Source organism: Phytophthora infestans, genomic scaffold, assembly GCF_000142945.1.
Source record: "Phytophthora infestans T30-4 supercont1.19 genomic scaffold, whole genome shotgun sequence".
Taxonomy (NCBI): domain Eukaryota; phylum Oomycota; class Peronosporomycetes; order Peronosporales; family Peronosporaceae; genus Phytophthora; species Phytophthora infestans.
Window position 1 is genome coordinate 600,237 of NW_003303740.1, and position 21,140 is coordinate 621,376.

Below are 21,140 nucleotides of genomic sequence, written 5' to 3' on the forward strand. Positions count from 1 at the left end.
AAAAAGAAACCTAACTCTCTTTGGAAGACAAATCTAATTAGCTGTGGATTCTGATAGAATCCACAATGCTGAACTCGTGGCGAATAAAGTGTCGCACGTTTATGACACGCTGTCGCGACCTTCGCGCAACCGCCTATGTGCACAGTACTGTGTACAGGCTGTACTGTAACCGGCGCTGGCTTCTTGGCCGCCCAGCACTTGACGAAAGAGACGAGCGGCAGGAAGCCCCGATCGACGCCGCAGTTCGACCGGAAAGCCTCGAACAGAGAGCCATAAGTGCCGTTTCCGCCGCCGCCGCCCTCGCTACTCACTCCTGCAGGCCCCAGCGACGTTTACACCAAAGCGGACCGACACAGACCGCTCTTGTAACAGCGCATGGCTAGCAGAGATAATAGAGACAGCGGCGGCCTCCGCGTGACAGAGCGCCAGCCAATTTATAACGGTCCCAGCAGCTCAGCGCCGTCCAGCCGCAAAAAAAAATCCCGCCGCCCCCACGCGCCGCCACCGCCGCCTCCACAGCGACCGCAGCAGCATTTTAACCCGAACGAAGTGGAGTACGATATGGTCGAGTCGGAGCGGCAGTTGCCCGGCAGTGAGATGCCCTATTATCGCACAGACAGCGCTCCAAATGCTCAGGGCTTTCCTAACAGCATGCTCGAAGCAGGGTACGTCCATATTAGTATGTTGTGACGTTGAGACGGGTATTAACGTTCACTTGTTGTGTACTATGTCGGTAGTAGTAATGGTTACTCGTCTATGAAAACTCCGATTGAGCTCAAGAAGCCGCCCAGCTCTAAACAAATGCGTTCTGTAGATGAGAGCTCCGAGGACAGTTTCGATAACGGCAGCTACGTGACCGACAAGATCCAGGGCGGTCCTAATGAAGGCATCGGCTGGTTCCACGCGAAGATTAAGGTCGAGAACTCCATCCACTGGGCCAACAACTACAAGATCCAGTGCATCATGTTCTTCATCTTCATCTGCGGAGCTGCAATGACCGTCGCCTTTGCGGACAATGACGCCGACGCGTCTGTTGGACTCGTGGCAGGCAGTCTCATCACGCTTTTCTGTTGTTGTGCCGTGGTCTACACGTTCCTGACGCGCCCGACCTGGCGGAAACACCCGAACCCCATCATTTTCTTCCGCAGTATCTGTGATATCTGTCTGGTGGCGGTGCTGCTCATCACGGAGCTGTACAAATGTGGCAGTGGCGACTGCTCCAACACACTTACAGGGGCGTCTTGTACGGCCACAGCGGCACTGACGCAGTTCTTTCTCTGGACGTCGGAGAGTTGGTTCTTTGTGATGGCTATCGACATGCTGTCGTCTCTGCAAAGTCCGTTCACGGACTACAAGAGCAACGTTCGTCGTTACCACGGTTTTGTATGGGCCACAGGTATGCCACAGTGCTCGCTTTGCAGCTGATACCTCTTCCTAATCTACAGAATACTGTCTGTGATCATAGGTCTGCTGACGTGTATTTTGCTGGTGTCCATCCCCGACTTCGCCGGTGAATCCGAATTCGGATACTGCTGGACTGCGAGCAAGAGCAAGTTGCGTCACGACCACAGTGAAAGTTCAGATTCAAGCGAGACGGGCAACCTTTGGAACCTCAACTTTCAGTACGTTCACTTGGACACTTATTGTGCTTGTTGGGGAGATTTGTAACTCTAATTGTTTGCTGTGAACCAGGTCGTGGTTGCTATTCTACATTTGGCTCATTTTGTACTGGGTTTACGCCATCACGTACGTACACGAAGCTGTCTTGTCGTTTAGGTTGCAATTACAATACTGACCAGGATCTCCCCCCTACAGTGTTATTTTCTGGGCGTACAGACGTCTTAACTCCGGTTTATCCGAGACACTGCGTATGCGTCTTCGCGTGTTGCACTCAGTCACGATGTAAGCTTCTTATGCACTGGCCTTGTGAGTGGACGTTACCTGACAATGTTCTTCTACCGTTTGCCAGCTATGTGATCGCCATTATCATCTACTGGGGACTTTCTTTTTGTATCTACGTGCCGTTTCTGGTGCAGGGCGACGAACGTTCCAGCTGGGTGGAGCAAATGATGAACTTTATGATCACGTGCAAGGGTTACTTCGACTTTGTGGTCTGGTTCCAGATGAACGATTTCCACGAAGTGTCGAAGAAGGGCAAAGGGAAAAAGGCGGACGTTGATGTGGATGTGGATCTGAGTCCGCAAGTGAATCTGGCTCTGCGTTGCGAGGTGCTGTACTACACGACGACAGGTATCATTCAGGCGGTGCGAGACACGCAGCACCTTCCGCCTGGCGCCAACCAACAGGAGTTGTATCTGCAACCTCAAGGCACTGAGGACAACCGTGGATCACTTGGTGTGGACGAGTATATGATCCGAACACGACCGAAAGCAGCACTGGGCAAGGGCACGTTATTTATTGACTACTGTCCCCACACTTTCCAGACGATCCGTGAGCACTTTGGCATTGATACGAGTCGATACATTGAGAGTCTCAGTCGAACGACCAAGGAACGTCTGAGTGAAGGAGCAAGTGGCGCCTTTATGTTCTTCTCGCACGACCAGCAGCTGATTGTGAAGAGTATGAGTGACGAGGAGTCGGTCTTCCTGCGCTCGATCGCCGCCGAATACGCTTCTTTCTTGCTTACCAACCCAGACAGCTTGCTGACTCGGTTCTACGGATGTCACGCCATTCGACTGTACGGCAACACGTTCAATTTTGTCGTGATGGCCAATTTGTTCAGTACGGAGAAGGTGATTCACCGTCGCTACGACATCAAGGGGTCGTGGGTGAACCGCAGTGCCAAGCACCCTTCTAAGGGCAAACGAGTTACGTGTCGCCACTGTAACGCCAAGTACGTGTTCGGTTCGACTGATGCTGAGAATTGCCGGGCACGAGTTGGTCGTCACGAGCCTAATGTGATTCTTAAGGACAATGACTTGACGGCTAAAGTTCGACTGGACGCGAAGGTCGCCGAAGAGCTGTACGACCAGGTCGTTAAGGACGCCAACTTCTTATCGCGCTTGGGGATTATGGATTACTCGCTTCTGCTGGGTATCCACAACGTGGAGTACATGGTGAACCCGGACCTGGAGGAAGAACCGGTTATCCCGCCGAAGGATGCGGTTGGACCGAGACGTCGTACCATCAACAATTCCACAATGAACGGTGCGCCTTTGAGAGAATCCAAGCCTCGTCAGCATCTCCCACGTGTTGCCACGGGCACGCGTCGAGCGAACACCGTCGTGGGTCCATCGATCTACTACTTCGGTCTCATTGACATTCTTCAGACATGGAACATGGACAAGAAGTTGGAACGTTTTGCCAAGACCAAGTTGCTGGCGAAGGATGCTGATGGATTGTCGGCTATTCCTCCTGCTGCGTACTGCGAGCGCTTTAAACGGAAGATGGGCGAGATTTTGTCCGTGACCACCCGCGAGGAGTACCCGGAGCGCTTTGTAGGCGAGCGGAGGGGGAGCAACAGTGGCACAGTCAATGGAGATGCAGACCCCAACCACCGTTTTTTTTAAACCGTGAGGCCTTGGTGGGAAACGAAGGCGATGGTGAAGCCCCCCACCGAGGGCCCGCCCTCACGGAGCGGAAGAAGTTGCATCCCCTGCTAGGAGGGTTTTTATGTTGACGACGTGCGGCTGCAAGTCAGCGGGTGTACTTTAGATGAAACTACACAAGCAGCCAAGAGCACCAGTCCCAGCGAACTAGTTAATCAACCAACCGATAATGAATCGAGCCATGCAGTTTTGATTTCTATTTACCGTTGCAACATCTCACTGACAGTACGTGGCAAACATTTTCGTTGGCAACATCCGTTTTTTTGGCGGGAAGTGGCTAATGTCTTGATTTTACTAAGCTCTCTTTAGCTGAAACCTAAACTGGCAAAAACGGTCAAATAAAAGACGTCAATGGCAACAGCTCATGACAATCGTCGCCGCCCAGTTCGCAACGCGCTGCTTAAGTGGCAACTCCAGGAGGATCAGAAACGCATTGCGGCTACACAGAGGCGTCTGATGCGCATGGCAGCGCCGTCTCTTGGCCTTAATAGCTACGACCGTAGAAGGCCTCGACCCGTGCAGCACGACCCAGAAGAGGACGCACTAATGTCGCTTCTAATGGAGCGCGAAGAGCGAGAAGCAGGCAAAACCAATCACCACATGGGACACTTACAGCCGTCCAAGCTATTATATCCGTCAAAGTTGCCACCTTTGCGTCGTCCTGAGGGAGTTAAGCCAAAAGTCAATAATTCCATCAAGAAAGTCACATTACGCGCCACAGGACAGAAACTCAATGCTGCCGGAGATTTCTACTCTCCAGTGAGACCAAGCGAGTCTTCACTCAACAATTCAAGCTCGGGATTCCGCCAGAATTTGGCAATTTCGAGGATAAAAGCGCCGACCCCGAAACGATCGGTGGGGGCGACACCAGCGTCGTCACCGAAGACTTACGACCAGATGAAGACGCCCGATAGATGGCGCACCACCGCGATGCAGTCGAATCAGGAAGAAGAATTCAATGCGTCGGCGTTGAAGCGATGGGAGGAGGAAGACGCACTGCAAGCTGACAGGTTGTTGGAGAAGGCCGCGAAAGATGGCGACAATGAAGCGCTGTGGAACGATTTCTTCTACGGTACTAAAGCTGCTCGTGCCAAGTCGAATCAGTTGCCGCAACAACCTATAGTGTACTCGACAAGTAGTTTCCCAGAGGTTTTTTCACGTAGTAGATCGAATTCCCACGGCAGCTCTTGCTACGAAGACGACCGACTTCACAAGACTGGCGACGGGATGCTGCCTAGTGAGTTATGTACCAAGCCAACAAGGCAACAGACAATGATAGCCACTATGCAACAGAGTCATGGGGACTCTCATACTGCCGACTCGAACGCTCCCACTTCAACGCAAACGATATCAGAGATGTTGGCGTCGATGGAGAAGTCCACAGAAGCTGATCCAGACGGTGGAGATCTCGTAGCGGGTGATGAGAACCACGACGACTGCAATGGAGGTGACGGAGATGAAGTTGGTGAAAAGTCTAGAGGAGATGTTGACGTACAGAGTGGAAGGTCTCGGGACGTGGAAATCCCACGATGGAGTGTGATCATGGTGGCTAGCTGCTTAGTAATTGGGACGAGTGGGTTTTTCATGGAAGACTTGATGAGTGTGATGGGATTATTTACGAGACGAACGTTATTCACGCTTTCAAAAAGTGAACAAGAGCGTATGCGCAAACGAGTGAGTGCTCTTCAACTGGAGCTACAAGGATTTCAGTTATCGACGTCGGAGATCGAAATGCAGTCCCAGACTGCGTTAACAGAGCTGTGTCGACATATGGGTAGGATGAGACGAGATCGCGAGAAGCATCAAGACATGCTCGCGAATGAAATGCTACAACTCCGTCGACATGTTTTACAGGTGACACATGAGCTGGTGGAGAAGGAACGGGAATCGATTCAAACGCAGCTGGAGGAAATGGTGAAAGCTCAAGTGATCATCAAAGAGAAGGCGGACGAGGAAGTGGACGACACGGCGACTGAAGCGCTGCTTGATGTTCAGTCGGCTGCCTCCAAGGACAAGTCTGAGCTCGAGTCTCGGTCGGATCCTGGTCACATCGAGCATCATCAGAAGGCTGACAAAGACCAAATCAAGAATCTAGAGCTCCCTGCCACTGAACTGAACCACAAGGATGTCATCGCTCCGATTCTACAGAAGGAAAAGGTCAGCAATTCATCCGGAGAAACATCAAACCTACTCAACAATGCGCAAGATCGTACCGACAAGAAGGATTCGATACCCCAACAGAAGTCGAATGTCGCCCTGTCACAGTCACACAATGTGGAGACCACAATTGAGACTGTATCGCAAGCTCACTCCGAGAAGGTAAAGGTCGAGCTTGACCAGGTCATAGCGACCCCAGTACCAGTACTCGAGCGAGCTGACGTTTCCACCACGCCAGCAGCAAATGTGAAAGTCGTGGCACAGTCGCGGCAGAACGCAATGGGGATGTCGTTGGACGAAATTCTCCTGCTAGTGGGCCTCATGTTTCTCGCAGCTTGTGTGGTACTTCGTGTCTACAACATCAATCGCCGTAAAAGGTGGTTCGAGGAGCGGCGCAAGAGGAGGAACCAGCGAGCATTGCGACTTGCTCAGCTTAGAGCTCGCGCAATGGCCGAAAGCCAAAACGACAGCGATGAATGGGACGACGAGGCGGATGGCGTCGAGGAAATTTCTCTCATGACGCCAGTACGAGACGAGGACGAACAAGAGAAACCGGAGCTGGAGCCTCAGACATCGGACATTGATACCGACGTGGAAGACAGCAACCAGACCGAACAAACGGCAAATTCAACAGCAGAAATGTACCGTGTGGCGACAACCGAGGTGGGAATTGTGGCGAACTTGTTGGGGATGATATCTCGACTAACTATTATACTGTTGTGTCTTTCACAGCAGCGAGCTAGTACAACCACACGCAGTAGTCGACAGCGTAGCCACCGCAGCCCTCAACACCGTCGTCAAATACTAGCAAAATACACAATAGGATAGGCGAAATCTAATATTGTATCACCGGAAACTTTGAGGAGGGAAGACCCAATCGAAAAGATGCTATCATTTCATGACGCACTATTTTAATCAATTGTTTTAGGCACTCGTTATCTAGCCCGACTGGGTGTGAAAGAGTCAGGCTACATTGCCCGACCCAACCCGACGGATGCCCGACTGACCCCGACTAGATAAAGGTTCAGTTGTGCAATCACAGGAAACGCACTCCAAGTATACGTGTCCAGCGCGTATACACGGATATTAAGACTCTGAATCTGACGAAGAGGGCAAAGCATTCAATGTACTCCGTTCACAGCGGATCCAACTTAGCACTCAAAAACGTTTTTCTAAAGTAAAATGATTGCTAACTTGTTAGGCTTACGCGCACATGCAGAGGTATCGATAGCGCAAATACTGTAGTTCCTTTCTGTTCAGGTAGCTAAGTCCGTCGGCCCCAGCAAACACTTCAAACGCCAGCAAGACATACATCCCGCAGTTAAAACTGTCGACCTGAACGCCTAGATTTCCACGATAGGGAGAGACACGATACTTTCGTGGGGCGAAATTTGGCAGCTGGGTCACTATCTTCTCAGTAAGCGCTCGGACTCCAATCATGTATGTAGAAGCCATTGGGTCGTACACGATTGCCTCTGTGCGCTCCACATCCACCATAATACCACACCAATGGTTCTTGTTGCAGCATACAGGGATCAGAATTTTCTCCGTCGACAAGTTCTTGAACATGTCCGCGAATACCGTCATCGGGACTGAGACAGCACCATGTTCCATTGGACCGATAACATTTGTATCCACAGTTATAATACTGGCTTTGGACTCGAAGAGCGAGGACATAACAAAGCTAATAGTATCGTCACTTAGTTGAGTTTTCCCAATGAGGTCCAGTATTTCCGCCTTAACTCACATTAAGGAAAGTTAGCATGAGCTGAAACGATTTTGTACAACGACAAAATACATACCTTTGATGACAGCAGGGGGATGGCCTTCAGTTTTGCTGGAAGAATGGACTACTCTGTGACTTGAAACGACTGCGGCATGGTGACATCGAAATCAATACTCTCCGCCCAACTCAGACCTCTCTCGATAAGTTTAATGGATTTTGTAGCTGTGTGCCATTTCTTCATGATACCCACCGTTCGTGTTGAATACAAACCAATCCCAGCAATATCCAGCACCACACCCTGTTCGCGTAGTCCTTTGTATTTTGCTTGCAGTTTTGCGACTTTTCCACTGCATGTTCGAATTTGTTCGGGACGTAAAATTCTCGTTATAGAGTCCGATTGTATAACCAGCTTCGTTGGTGGTAGGCTGGATACGGTTCGAGCTGTAGGCGCCTTAAACTTGAAGCTTGTGTCAACCATCTTGAACTTTGTGGGAACAGCAGCCGCGGATTCGTATGTAGCGTCGATAGATAACACACTTTCAACTGTGGCAAGGCTTAAATTTGCCGCGTAAAGTTCCGAGTCTTCTTTCGCCATATCAACAGTTTTTTTGCGGGCTGCTTTCTTGGCTTTGGGGGTTAACTTTGGCCTTCCTCGTGACCTCGGCGGACTTGCGATTTCAAACGGCGTGTCCTCTGCAGCTGCCTCTAGGGGCGCGTTTAATGGAATTTCATCGTTAATTAGTAAAGCTCCACAATCTCCACGTGAACTCTCATTGCCTATACCGCTCGATTCAATCGTTTGTGAAGACTCTCCAAGCTCTCCACAATGGCCCGACCGGCCCGACTGACCCGACTCATCCGACTGCCCCGACTGACCAGACCGCTCTGACAAGTTTGCTATGTGATTATCCTCCTCTCTTGCCGTTGCAAAAGCTGTGACTTCTTCGTCTGGCTCGGAAACGCATGTAGCTGGTACAGATGTGTCTGGTAAAAGCTCCTCCGGATCGGGCTCGCCCACGGCTCGGGTAGGATCTTCGAACTCACCTCTCTTGAAACGACCTGCCACTTCTTGAAGGTACTGCATGGCATCTTGATACTGTGCCATACCCAGTCCAGCCATAGTGTCGCAAATTTCGGATGCAATAGGTAAGGCTTCTCTATACTTGCGATTTGAATCCCAAGGTCGATTTCGAGCAGGCAGAACATTCTTCACTTCGAACGGCTTCGGTGTAGAGACGTGATTACTGGTACCGTTGTTTTCAATTGCCGACCGCACGGTAGATATCAGCCATCTCTTGTTTAGCGTGAGGGTCGGAATAACAGTTTCTTGGCCCAAGGCTTTGCGGAGGTAAAATACGTGGCGGCATGGCAGTAATCGCGTGCACATGAACAGGCAAGAGCACGTCCAGTCGCACTTTGTAACGGAGTATTCTGTGTCGACCTCATCCAGTGCATCGATATCCTTGCACGTACTCTTTATCAAGTACACACCGGGCAGCCGCTCAGAGAAGGTATACGCCGCTCGTCCGAGAGCAAAAGAATACTGCCCGTAAATAAGATCACAGGCGTGTTCGCTCACAATATTTGCCAGCCAGGTCATTTCGCCATCGTAATTTGGGTGCTGTACGTTCACGTTCTTCGTCACTTCGCCGATGAACAACTTTTCTTGTAGTGTTTGATAGTACATCATAGACGCAATACACTCATCGACAGACATGAAAGAATCCACCCACGCTTTTAATTGCTTCCATGAGGCTTCCAGCCTGTTGTTTGTGTTATTTCCGAGTGTAATCGTATTTTGGCGCTTGTACGCACACCACATCTCACGGCAATTGTCCCAATTCCGGCGGAAATACGCCACAAATGGATGTTCTTCGTCGCATCGAACGGGTTCTCTCGTTGGCGTTTGGTCTGTACTCGATTTCGCATGCCCGACTGCACCAGACTCACTCCCGACTGCACCAGACTCACCCCCGACTGTACCAGACTCACCCCCGACTGACCCCGATTGAGTTCGGTTCACTCCCAGTTGGCTCCGGCACATTAGACGCTGGGACGTAATAGCCAATTGACGCGAGGTGGACCATGTACCGCAAATGCTTCTCGTATTCTGCTTCAGTCTTTGCGTACACCAGTAAACTCATCGCACCTCCAAGTTTCTCCTTCTGGGTCTTCGAAAATCCATAGTCAGCCGAGGCAATTTCTTCACGTAGGTATTTCAGTACGTGAAATTGGCAGAGCAAAATAGTCACTCCAGAAAAAGCTTCTTTCAATACTGAGATCTCCGTGAAATCCTTATCCACAAGAACACACTGCAGCCTTTTCCACGCTGGATTATTAACTTTGAATTCCTCCAGCGCCGTCAGTAATGTAGTGTACCGCTCGTTTTGAAGCAAAGCGTGCTGGACGAACTGCCCCTTACCAAACGTGTCATGAGCCATAAACGAAAAGACCTTGTACTTAGACCGATTCGTTCCGTGGGTGGCGTCAATCAAAAGAACTTCAGGAAACTGCTCGAACAGAGTCCTCATATGATTCGTCTGCAGGGTGATGCAAGTCGCCACTTTCTGTATGTTCAAACACGATAAACATAGAGTTAAGTTTTCATCTTTTCAATTCAACCCAAATTATTCACACCAGTTACCTTCTGATTTATATCGTCGAGGAAAATCCGACCAACATTACCAGGGCGGTCACCAAATTGCTTCATCCACTTCTTCAACCGCTTTTCACTAGTGCTCGGGCCATCTCGCAATTCCCGAGCCTTCAACTTACGAATAAGATTGTGGACATCCTGCGAAGTCGGGTTGCTGTCCGAGTTTTCCGTAATGTACTTCATGATACTCGACTTCTTAGCACCAGCCTGTCGAAGTACATCCACTGTCTGTAAAGCATCCTCATTCAGTACAAGACGATTTGTTGGATGTGCTCTAAACGAATGGTTCGAAAGCCGATGATTGTGTTCCAGTCGGCATCTCGTTATCCTCACAGCGAAGATCATCTTCTCAGAATCCACCACCTGAACACAGGCATTTATCTACACATAATCAATCACATAGAGAGTGGTAAGACCTCATTTGGATTTCCATCACGACCAGACAAGTCTCAATCCCGATCGAACGAACCCGACCAAGCCCGACCAAGCCCGGTGGAGCCCGACCGAGCCCGATCATTCACTTTACCTGGGCATTGCATCCTTTCATCCTAGACTCCTGCCGGGGTCTCTTGCTCGTGGCCTGGGACTTAAATTTCCCGGAATAGGTGCAAACAAAGGTCTTTGCGTATTGCACCCACTCGTCAGGAAGTTTTTCCGCCTTTGACTTTGTGCGGTCGATCCGTGCGTTGCGCTCTGCCACAGTCGTATTTGTCCTCACCCTGAAAATCTACAGATAAATTCATAGTGCATGTCAGCCAAAACGTATATACACAGCTATAGAAAACACGTGCCTGGAACGTCTGTGCTTGGTATACGGCCAGATAATCTTCAAACACCTCCCAGGAGGGAAACTCAACCTTCTTAGGCGCCAAGGCGAGTACGCGGACGGAGCTACCACCTTCGCTTGTGCTGCTGGTGGATTCCGGCGGATCGGAGCAGCTCACTGGCTCCAACGGAATATGTGTCGTATTAAGCTCACTCACGACGGGGGAAGGCGCCCAGACGTCAGCAGGAGGCGCATCCGAACTATTATTCTCGCTCTCATCGGACTCCCACTCAGCTGAATGAGTAAGAGGGCGCTTTTGCGCTGCGCGCGTGCGGAGATCCATGCTTGTCGCTCACGCTCTCCCCGTTAACGAATTGTGTGGCTCACGGTGGTATACGATGTATACATGAACCAGCTCGGTAAGAGAAAGGGATGCGTAGGGGAAGGGCAATCCCAGTCGGGCAAGATACCCACTCTCATTGTTTTATACCCATTCTCAATTTTCGGACAATAATGCTGTCGCGTGCTATTCGTCGAGTGCAGCACTCCACGCCCCACCGCGCCTTCAGCTCCGCAACAGGAGGCATTAAAACCGACACCGAACAGCGCACCGAGTCGCTCTACTTTACGACACGTAGGGAATGAACTAAGAGATGATTAAAACTCTGTTTTCTATAAGTACAACAGGTAATTTTTTTTTTTTGCCACAGGTGATCATATCAAAGGGCGAGAAGTATTGGAGGAGTTCGGGATGGTGTCGGCCGTGGCGGTGCGGTCGAAGTCCGTCATTAGCGATATGTATGTGGCTCTATCGGGGCTTGTGGGCGGCGAAGCGGCGTCGTACACTTCGTTGATGAACGAGACGATGGCTGAGGCGGTGCATCGAGTGCAGTACGCAGCTCGAGCTCAGGGGGCCACAGCAGTCATCAACGTACGATTCGACTCCAATACGACAATGAATCGACTGGTGTTCGGTATGCATTGCTCAGTGATCTGCTACGGGACAGCAGTGAGGTGCCGTCCACAGCCTCCAGTGTCGAAGATCACGCTGTGATGATAAATAGACGTTGGATACAGTGTTTTATTCGTTAATTAGGAACATAACGAAGAGTTTTTTATATGCCGACGACCGGCACTTGCCTCTCGACGACGAAGTGCCGGTTTATTCCCTTGTGCTAGTGGGAGAATAGCGGCAGATTGTGCACCGAGAACAGTCTCCAGGAGCTCTGTATTTGCAGCTTGGTTATTGGGAGTTTGCTCCGATTTCTTGTCTTTCTTCTTTTTGGAGATGAAGCCTCCTCCGAGGAATAATCCGTCGGCAGCACGACATGCAAATACCTCGCGTTGTCGATCACTTAAACGTTTTCCAACTTGTTCACAGTCGTCATCAACATCCGAACAACTATCTTCGATTTTCGAGGAGTCAGTAAAAGGAGTGTTGTCACAGCCAGAGAGACTGTCGAGTGGAGATAACGCTCGTGCATCGATGTTCAGTGTCACTAAAGCGGGTAGTCGTGGGTGTTCAAACTCCGTAGACTGATACTGTTGATAGTAGGATTCTGGATATTGCAACGGCGTCACAGTCGTTCGTTCAGATACTCCGTAGCAATCACGGCTGCTAGTATCGTTCTCGATGCTGTCGAGAGACAACAAGCTTGTTGACACCACACCTGGATGTTTCTGTCGTTGAAGAGATTTCGTAAGTTGCTGATGTTGGTGAAGCGCAGTTCGAGTGTATTTTTGCTGTTCTCGTACAATTTCCAGCAGTTCTTGTGTTTTCTCATCTTTCAATTGCTTTTTGGCTTTCAGATCTCGAAGCTGGCGAGAGTTTGTGCGTGGAATTCGTGCAGCAGCCCCCGTGACACCGAGGAGAGGTCGGTTCTCTTCTTTGTATCCGTGAAAACTGGTAACTCGCTGGTTTTGCCGCCTTAGTTCATCGTCACGAAGTTGTTGCAACGATTTGATCCGAGCTGGACTGAGGTTGGTTTTCCCAAAGCTCAGCTGAAAAGCGTCATCGTCAAAAAGGGGCGTCGATGCTGCTTCAGTAAGAGCTTCCAGTACCGATGGCTTGCTCGGTTCTGCTGGATAATCAACTTCCGATTCAGACAAATTTACGATTCGACGAGGGTCATTCTGGTCCAAGACGCGTTGCAACAAGTGTCGAGCCTTCTCCTCTCGTCTTCGTGGGTGGATCGACGATGCGAAAACGCGTTTTTCCTGTCAAGCGAAGTAGTGTTAGACATTAATGGAGACGCTTTACATATAAGTGATGCAAACATGAGGTACTTTGCTACTGCGAGTGGCTGTCGAAGTGTCTGGGTAGTAATGTTTCACGCGTGCACCGAGCAAAAACTCAAGCGGCACATGATCATTCGAATCAGTCTCCGGCAGCATTGATTTTCAATAGGCTATTTCCACTTGTGGCAGTTTCCTCGACACGTCAGTACCATTCAGGAACAATCTCGAGCAGTTAAAAAAAATAGCGACTGAAATGAATTTCTACAATCAAAAGCGACTTGGAGGGTGATAACATACAGCATGGTCTGGTGTTGTCCAGGCCCCGAAGTCATCTCTGAAAAAGAGGGAGCCACGGATCCAAGAAATGGACTCGTGCCTAAAAGTCAGCGAAAGTACGATCTCAACTTCTTTGTAGTCGGCTGCGTCTTAAACTAAACAGCGGCTCGTTTTCTCCATGGTCAGGTGTCGAGATGGGATTTGCTGCGTTGTGTTTATAGTCTACTGGATCGGCATGGTAAGCAGTAACAAAGCTCGGAATACCCCCCTAGCTGACGGTACACACTACATTATCTTTTAAGATTATTGTAGCCATCGTCGCTCTACAGACGGGTGAGCCTTTGAGGTGAGCAGGTTGCAGCTAAGAGCCAATGCACTGTAGTTTTCCTAAGGGCTTCTTTTGCTTATTTATTTACTAGTCTTATCTACGGAAAAGACTACAACGGGAATGTGTGTGGAGACGGTGACTACGTCAATGCTCGCTTCACGACGTACCCTCGTCGGAACGAAGATCTCTTGGTTGCAGCAGCAAACGGCGTATCTCCGACTAATGCAAAATTCTTCGGTGTCTGTGTGGAAAGCTGCCCAAGTGCTGGCTCGAAAACCTGCACGTACGGTGGTGAGATGTGTTGGGTTGTTGCTCAAGAAACCGAGCCAGCATTGTGTCGCTGCTTGCCAGTAATTGTCAGCAACGAAACCGTTCTTGAAGAAGTTTGCATTGATCCTGAAGGCGCTGATTCAAACTGCACTGTGCATCGGTACGAGGCTGGCGAGTGCAATGCAATTTGCAACACCAAACGTGCTCATAAGGAAGTGTGGGAAGTGGAAGCTACTGGTGGCACCAGTCCATTATTGAGCCAGCTGCAAGGCAATCTACAAGTTCTTGGGCGGTTCTTGAACGACATGTATGCTGCTCGTTCAGTTGTTCTACTGGTGGGAGGTCTTGGAGCTTTGATCCTTGGCCTGCTGTGGCTGGTCGTGCTGCAATTCTTCGCTGGTTGCGTGGTGTGGCTTACCTGTATTCTTGTACTCATCGGGTTGATATTACTGAGTTTGTTTTGCTCTGTACGCTCGGAATTGATATCGTCAGAAGATGTAGAAGCTCTATCATTTATGAATGCCACATCTATCGACACAACGGCATTGGCGGTGACGAGTGATGAGAACACCAAGCTACAGTTCAAGTCTGCTGCGTATGTGTTGTGGGTGGTCACAGTAGTCGTCTTGTTGCTCATTATTTCAATGCGTAAACGCTTGAAAGTCGCCATTGCGATTATCCGTGAAAGCTCCAAGGCGATGCAAAAACTTCCGATGCTGTTGCTTTGGCCACTCGTTCCGACAGCATTTTTCGTGGGGCTTGTTATCTACAGTGTTGCTATAGCTGCCTATCTTTTGAGTTCGGATGATTTGTCGTCTGCAGTGAAGGAAGCTGCTGCGACGTTCAATGTTACGAGTGAGTTACGCGCTGCCGAAGAGCTACCGGCTAAAAGATTGCAACAAGTGCTACTCGCCTTCCACGTCTTTGGCTTTTTGTGGACAAACCAACTACTGCAAGCCATCTCAATCTGCGTCATTGCTGGTGCCACCGCACAGTTATACTGGACACCACCGTCGAGTAATGGAAAACGCAAGATGGAAGCGAGCTTTCCAATAGCCCGAGCACTTGGATACACGCTTCGTTTCAGTTTGGGATCACTCTGTTTTGGCTCCTTCATTATCGCCTTCGTACAGCTCCTACGGATTATGCTCGAGTACCTCGATCGAAAGTAAGTTATACTTGCATGAACTTTGTATCTATAGAAATATTAACTCTTAAACTGCTGTGTTTGATTCCAAAGTACTAAGCAGATCCAACAGACGAATCGAGTTGTTCGTGTGGTGCTTCTCACTGTCAAATGTTGTCTTTGGTGCTTCGAGAAGTGCATTAAGTTCCTGTCCAAGAATGCCTACATCTTGATCGCGATGAAAGGTAGTTCGTTCTGTACAGCGTCAGCACGGTCCTTCAAGCTGATCTTCAAGAACATGGCTCGCGTGGCAGTGGTGAATTCTATCAGCTTTTTCTTGCTTTTCCTCATCAAGATGACCGTCACTCTCGCGGTTGGACTTGTAGTCTTCGCGTTGCTTTCCAAGTCATCATCACTCTCCTTATCAGCAGAACAACTGTCCCTCTTGGGAGGTGCAACTGTAACTTCGCCATTAGCACCGGCTGTTGTAGCGTGTGTGCTCGCGTGGCTGGTGGCTTCTGCCTTTGTCAACGTCTACGATACTGCTATCGACACTATTCTGCTATGCTTCTGCGAAGACACGGAACTCCATGGCGAGACTGCAAGTGAGTTTATGAGTAAGGAACTGCAGCATATCATGGGTGGAAGTGTACCGTCGATAGGAGACAAGAACCAGTTGATCCACGTATCTTCTAAAGGGGAGGGGAAGAATTCTAGCCCAACGAAACGACAGAGCATTCCTGACGAAGAGACTGCCATCGAGAGAATGGACGACATAGATATTTAATTCGAGCATCTTAGCTGTGAGGTACTAAGGTTGAATAGGCACAAACCGCCACCTTCTTTCGCCATGTTTTCGTGTGCTTATCGCGTTGCTGCTGCTCGAGTCTGTCGAGCTCGTCACGACGTTGGGTTTGCCTGACTCGGTTTTCTAGACGCACTCGAGCAAGCCAGGCGTTGTAAGCCTGTTGATTATCAACTTCGGTGTGCTCGCAAGGCAGGTGCTGCATGTTGTTGGGTTTAGCATTGGGCGCTTTTCGGGTGGATGCCTTCTTTGTTTTTGGGTTGACATGCAAAGACGGTGGCTTGCACCACGGCTTAGGCTAAGCCGTAGACAGGGTTAGAAAGCAGCCGCAACATATCGAAGCTACTAGCTGCAGTGCACACCTGAAACCTTCTATCGGCATTGGTTATCTTCTTCTGCTGCTTCTTGCTGGACTGCTTTCGACGGAGCCAATCTTGGAAGGCGGCGTCGATTTCTATTTGTTTGTCCTGGTTATCGTCGTCGTGGTTTTTAACGTGAGACTGCTCAACTTGGTTCTTTTCCTTCAGCCAGAGGCGGTACGGCTTGGACTTGCGGATCTACAGCAAGAGTTAGATCTGGGAACAACTTCAAGGTCGTCGACCTAGGGATCAAACGAGCCTTAAGGATTTGTTGTCGACATGCATCCTCCACGTCCACGGGCTTGTACTTCTCTTGCCAGTGCCACGTCATTGTCGTCGGTATATTATTTGTTTGGGACCGCTTTGCTAAATGTGGCACGCAACCACATCGAGGTTGATGTCAACCGCGGAAGTAGCCATTTCTATGAATGTATCTTACCCCTGCCCTACCGTAAGCTAAAAAATCCACAGCCAATCGCTGGACAGCATGTACATTTATTTGCTCAAACCACCCAATCACCGCTATTTTTTTATTTAGGGGTAGGGGTAGTTTATTCCAGCTTATTTTCGGAATTGTCCGGCATTCTCAAAATTTCGAGATAAGACACTTTAGTAAAATCAAGTCAAAGCATATATTATCGCGTAAAAGGCGTCTGTACCAGAAAAGAATTCCACGCGGCTGCAGAGTAAATATAGACTAAAAATTGACGATGAGGGGCCATTCAACCGACCAGCTTGCATTACGCGCGGGATTCACACCGCAGGAGGCAATGAGGAGAGCTTCGCGAGGTCTGGACACCCTCGCTGGCACAAAAGGGCAAGAGATTGCGGCGAAGAAAATGGTTGAGGAGTTCCTCACTTCACTAAAATTATCGAACGTCGATTTAGATGACATACATTGAGCTCATATTGAATTAGCTAGTCTCCCGACCCAGAACATGTACTCATCGCTAACAGGTTTTTCTATTTACATACAGACGCAGAAAAGCAACAAGGCGAGAGCGGCGGATGGACTACTAGCAAAATCGACAGCGCTAGGGTATTTTTCACAAGTTGTGAACATGCTTCGCGAGCGCTACACCAGCTCACTTGGTGACTCTAAGAGAGTTGCCAAGATTCGGGACAAAATGGCTAGTTATATAGAAGAGAGAAATTTGCGCTAATGTGCAAACCAATGACGCTCCTGGGTGTAACGTGGATGATCTAAATGTACTCGTTGGGTATCTAATTGCGAAAGCTGACGTGGCTACCGGTTTGAAGTCTGTACATGATGCGGCTCTATTGACTATGATGTGGTATACATTTGGGAGAGCTGTCGATACCTGTTTTGCACGTAAGCAACAGCTCTCGGTTTCAGCTTCTGGTGAGCTTTTCCTACACATTGCCCGGATCAAAACCTCTATGGCTCAAGGCGTCTCAATATATAAGGCCCCGGAGGGATGGCAGTAGTGTATGCTTCACGCTTTCGGGTTGCTGTTTATATGCTACGACGAATCCTCCGAATATTTGTTTCCGCTGGCACCTAACTTCGCAGAGTCCGACCTTCCTGGTAACAAACCGTATTCACAAGAGGAAGCTGTTTTATACTGGGGGCAACTATTAGAAGACGATACCAGCACGTCAGAGCCGCCCCAAAAGCGAGAGAGGAAGAGACCAAATATCGCAAGCTATATTTCCGAGGTCATTAGAGATTCGCTGAAGTCGATGCCTCCTGCCCTCAGCCAAACGGTGACGCCGAATATGACCAGCCACCCCATACGCCGTGAAGTCGCTGCGTACGCCTATATGTCACCGAAGCTGTCGATTCAGTGAATTTCTACTCGCGGAGATTGGCTGTTGGAGTCACTAACCAATGCGTTTGCCTACATTGAAACGACAACAAAGGAGGATCAGAGCGTAGCCAAAGTGTTAGCAGGGTAGACCTACCTGTGGTAACGCCGACAATTCGTGACCTGCAGCAGCGTTTGACGGTACTGGAGTTTGGTCAGCTTGTAACCCTTCAACACGAGCTGTACCGCCACGTACTTGGTTATCCAGGACGCCCGATTTAGTGTCGCATTGGATGTCGCTGATTGCACGTTTGCATCGCTGCTAATGCACATGGATGAGGTTCGCATCGACATCGAAAACACTACCAGCACTTCGGTCCCGTCGCGCTACATGTACGAGCTGCATCGCGGTATCGCCTCTTCCAACGCTCGTCTTGGCTCCTGCATCACGATACGAACATGCTGTGAGTGGGGGGGCGTACCTGAGAGTTCACAGGAAGACGGCAAACCACACGCAGGTTAGCAATGCTGCCGCTGGTAGCGACACGCTGCTATCATCCACTCATAACAACATGTTAGCCCAGCTTGTGAACATCAGCGAGCGACTTGGTCGCCTTAAAGACTCGCAAGCCCAGATGCACAGCCAAGCCTTAGGGAGTACTCAGACGCATCAGCAGCCGCCACAGCTACCTACTGCTGTTGAGGTTGCCGTCCCAGCTTCAGCGTCAGCGTCCACCCTTGCTGGATGCCTGCTCAACTGGTACACTAACCACATATGGCAAACGGATAAAGAAAAGAAGGAACAAAATCAGCGTGCCGAAGCAAAGGCAGCAGTGAAAATAATGATGGTACTGTACTAGAAGCCATACCAAGTCCCAGAGGAGCCTCCACGAGCTGACGTCGCAGCTTACAAGGCCTGGAAGCACGTAGTCTAGAAGCTAGCCCTCAAGCTGGATACAGCCGCGAACCAGCGTCTCCACGCCTTCGACCAAAAGAAACCAACTCGCAAAGCTTCGTCCCTTCGCAAGCGCTGGCGCCTGCTGCGTACGTCGCATCTTGAAGCGTATCGCTCGCTTGGAGCACAGTATTTTGTCTTAAAATTTAGTGGTTCCCACGTAGATGCCTGCACACCTCCATCACATCTGTGGGCAGCAGTTGACTTGGATTAACAAGCCGTTGGGCAGCACAGTACATTAAACATAAGCACGAGCAAACAGCACTCACCAGCATCAACACCATTAAACGACAGCTGACCACTGTAGACAGTTTAGCAATCAGTACAGCCTACATTACAAAGCATCACACACCACACACAATGCACAAAACATGTTACAGCACACAGTACACAGCATAGCAGCACATGCACAGCACGACGCAACACTGCAGCATACGCACAACACACAGCACAACACGCCCAATCCAGCATCCACGAGCAAATGCACATCACATCATGTACATACGTATACCACATCACACGCGTCGCTCCCTAGCACACCACACAGCACCAGCTATTGCAAACACACCACAGCGTAAAACACAAACACATCCCACACAGTACAGCTTACAACTATCTGTCCCCGGCTGGATTCGAACCAGCGGCCTGGAGACGTAGTCTCCCGCTCTACCGCTGAGCTACGGGGGCGTTGGTGTTGGAGAAGGCACGCACCGTGGTCTGGAGCTGGAGCTGTGGCTGGAGGCTTGAGGGGTACGCCTGAAAATCGCTAAATAAACAGCGAAGAAGACTGTCGCAAGGTAGCCACCTATTTGCAATTCATTGAATTGCAATTTAAGCCTATCCACTGTCATCCGGAAAAAATAATCCGACCGTGATTGGCCGGATTCCATCCGGCATGACTCAGCCATTCCGTATGGCGACCATCCGGACTGGTGTCCGGAATCTGCCATTTACTGCCGGAGCATAAGTTTGTGTGATACACACAATAAATCCTTGCTAAAAATAAACTTCATATTTGTAAGTTCGAAATCGTTTATAACAAAGAGACTACTGCTATTGGTTGCCAAGTTAATCGAACAAATTAATTGATTACTTGTGTTATGTTATTAGATACACTCTTGGAGCTCCTTGAGGACGTTGTAGGACACCAGGTTAGGAGACAAGATAGGCATATTTTTGCCTTCATGGCCACAAAAGCTTCTTTTTTTTCAACAGCGTTGTCACAACAGTGCAGCAAACTTTTGGTTATCCTATCCGTGCCGAACATATTACGGGCCACTTTTTGATAAACTTGTTTTTTGTATGGAGGCTATTCCTTTTCTGTAACGGGGTACATAGCCCTAAATGTACCCCTACCTTCATGAAGTGTGACACGTCACACTTCAGAGGTATGACATGTCATACTTCGGGATATTTTGTACAAGGTACCAAGGTCCATCGCCGACCATTGGCTGATGACATTGCTTTTCTATAGGTGACTTATAGTTTGTATTAAACGCAAGCTTTTTCTACCTATAAATATACTCAGTTTACAATCTACTTTAAATTGGTCTCTTCGCTCCCTTTCAGTAAAAGGGGACCTGTGAGCTACCGTTCACTGAGCGTTTGTATACTCTTGGAGGCCAACTTCCTCTAGCGCAAGGTGCTGTGTGACCTCGTCACACTAATCACACCAACAACAGGTACGTACATTCTGGATGTGAATATGATTCTATGCGCCTAACCACATCACTCGTCGCCATGGCGTTGACTTGAGTCAGCGTGGGGAGCTCTAAAATATATTTTGAAGCTGGAGATGGAGCTTGATGAACGCGTGGAAATGTTGCATTTTCTGCAGTCGGCAGCTGAATTGGAGTATGCATCTCGAGTTAATGTTCTAGGGTCACGGCACTATCACGGCGCCGATGAGATGCTACTTCGATTGGCAGCATTGGTGAGCCCACATGCATTTGCGCTGGTCCGAAAGGAATACGAACTGTATAAGAACGGCTCTTTGTACTACGAGGGCAAGTGGTTGCAAAATTCAATCGTCCGTCTGAAGTCGCACACAATGGATTGCGAATATACTGTAGATGTTTCGGTACGTGAACACGCGGTAGTACGTTGGTTTCAATCCAAATTACTGACGATAGTTTGTACT

The 21,140-nt window shown here is 49.4% G+C and overlaps 4 protein-coding genes across 4 annotated transcripts; all 4 read left to right on the plus strand.

Annotated features, from left to right (window-relative positions):
• Nucleotides 1-225: 225 nt before the first annotated feature.
• On the plus strand, nucleotides 226-3,768 carry PITG_10980 (phosphatidylinositol-4-phosphate-5-kinase (Pi-PIPK-D2); the record flags this gene model as incomplete). Its single annotated transcript, XM_002901726.1, has 6 exons — nucleotides 226-665; nucleotides 741-1,396; nucleotides 1,466-1,622; nucleotides 1,693-1,746; nucleotides 1,816-1,902; nucleotides 1,970-3,768. 6 exons carry the CDS (start codon nucleotides 376-378, stop codon nucleotides 3,528-3,530), a joined length of 2,805 nt encoding a protein of 934 aa, XP_002901772.1.
• Nucleotides 3,769-3,897: 129 nt separating this feature from the next.
• Nucleotides 3,898-7,073, plus strand: PITG_10981 (uncharacterized protein; the record flags this gene model as incomplete). The annotated part of the gene is made up of 3 exons (XM_002901727.1): nucleotides 3,898-4,806; nucleotides 4,984-6,389; nucleotides 6,972-7,073. 3 exons carry the CDS (start codon nucleotides 3,921-3,923, stop codon nucleotides 7,071-7,073), a joined length of 2,394 nt encoding a protein of 797 aa, XP_002901773.1.
• Nucleotides 7,074-11,383: 4,310 nt separating this feature from the next.
• Nucleotides 11,384-11,941, plus strand: PITG_10983 (uncharacterized protein; the record flags this gene model as incomplete). The annotated part of the gene is made up of 2 exons (XM_002901728.1): nucleotides 11,384-11,508; nucleotides 11,585-11,941. The coding sequence occupies one exon, from the start codon at nucleotides 11,626-11,628 to the stop codon at nucleotides 11,926-11,928; it is 303 nt and encodes a 100-aa protein (XP_002901774.1).
• Nucleotides 11,942-13,412: 1,471 nt separating this feature from the next.
• PITG_10984 (choline transporter-like protein) lies at nucleotides 13,413-15,937 on the plus strand (the record flags this gene model as incomplete). The annotated part of the gene is made up of 6 exons (XM_002901729.1): nucleotides 13,413-13,504; nucleotides 13,575-13,626; nucleotides 13,691-13,734; nucleotides 13,808-15,154; nucleotides 15,227-15,761; nucleotides 15,929-15,937. 6 exons carry the CDS (start codon nucleotides 13,413-13,415, stop codon nucleotides 15,935-15,937), a joined length of 2,079 nt encoding a protein of 692 aa, XP_002901775.1.
• Between the last annotated feature and the right edge of the window lie 5,203 nt (nucleotides 15,938-21,140).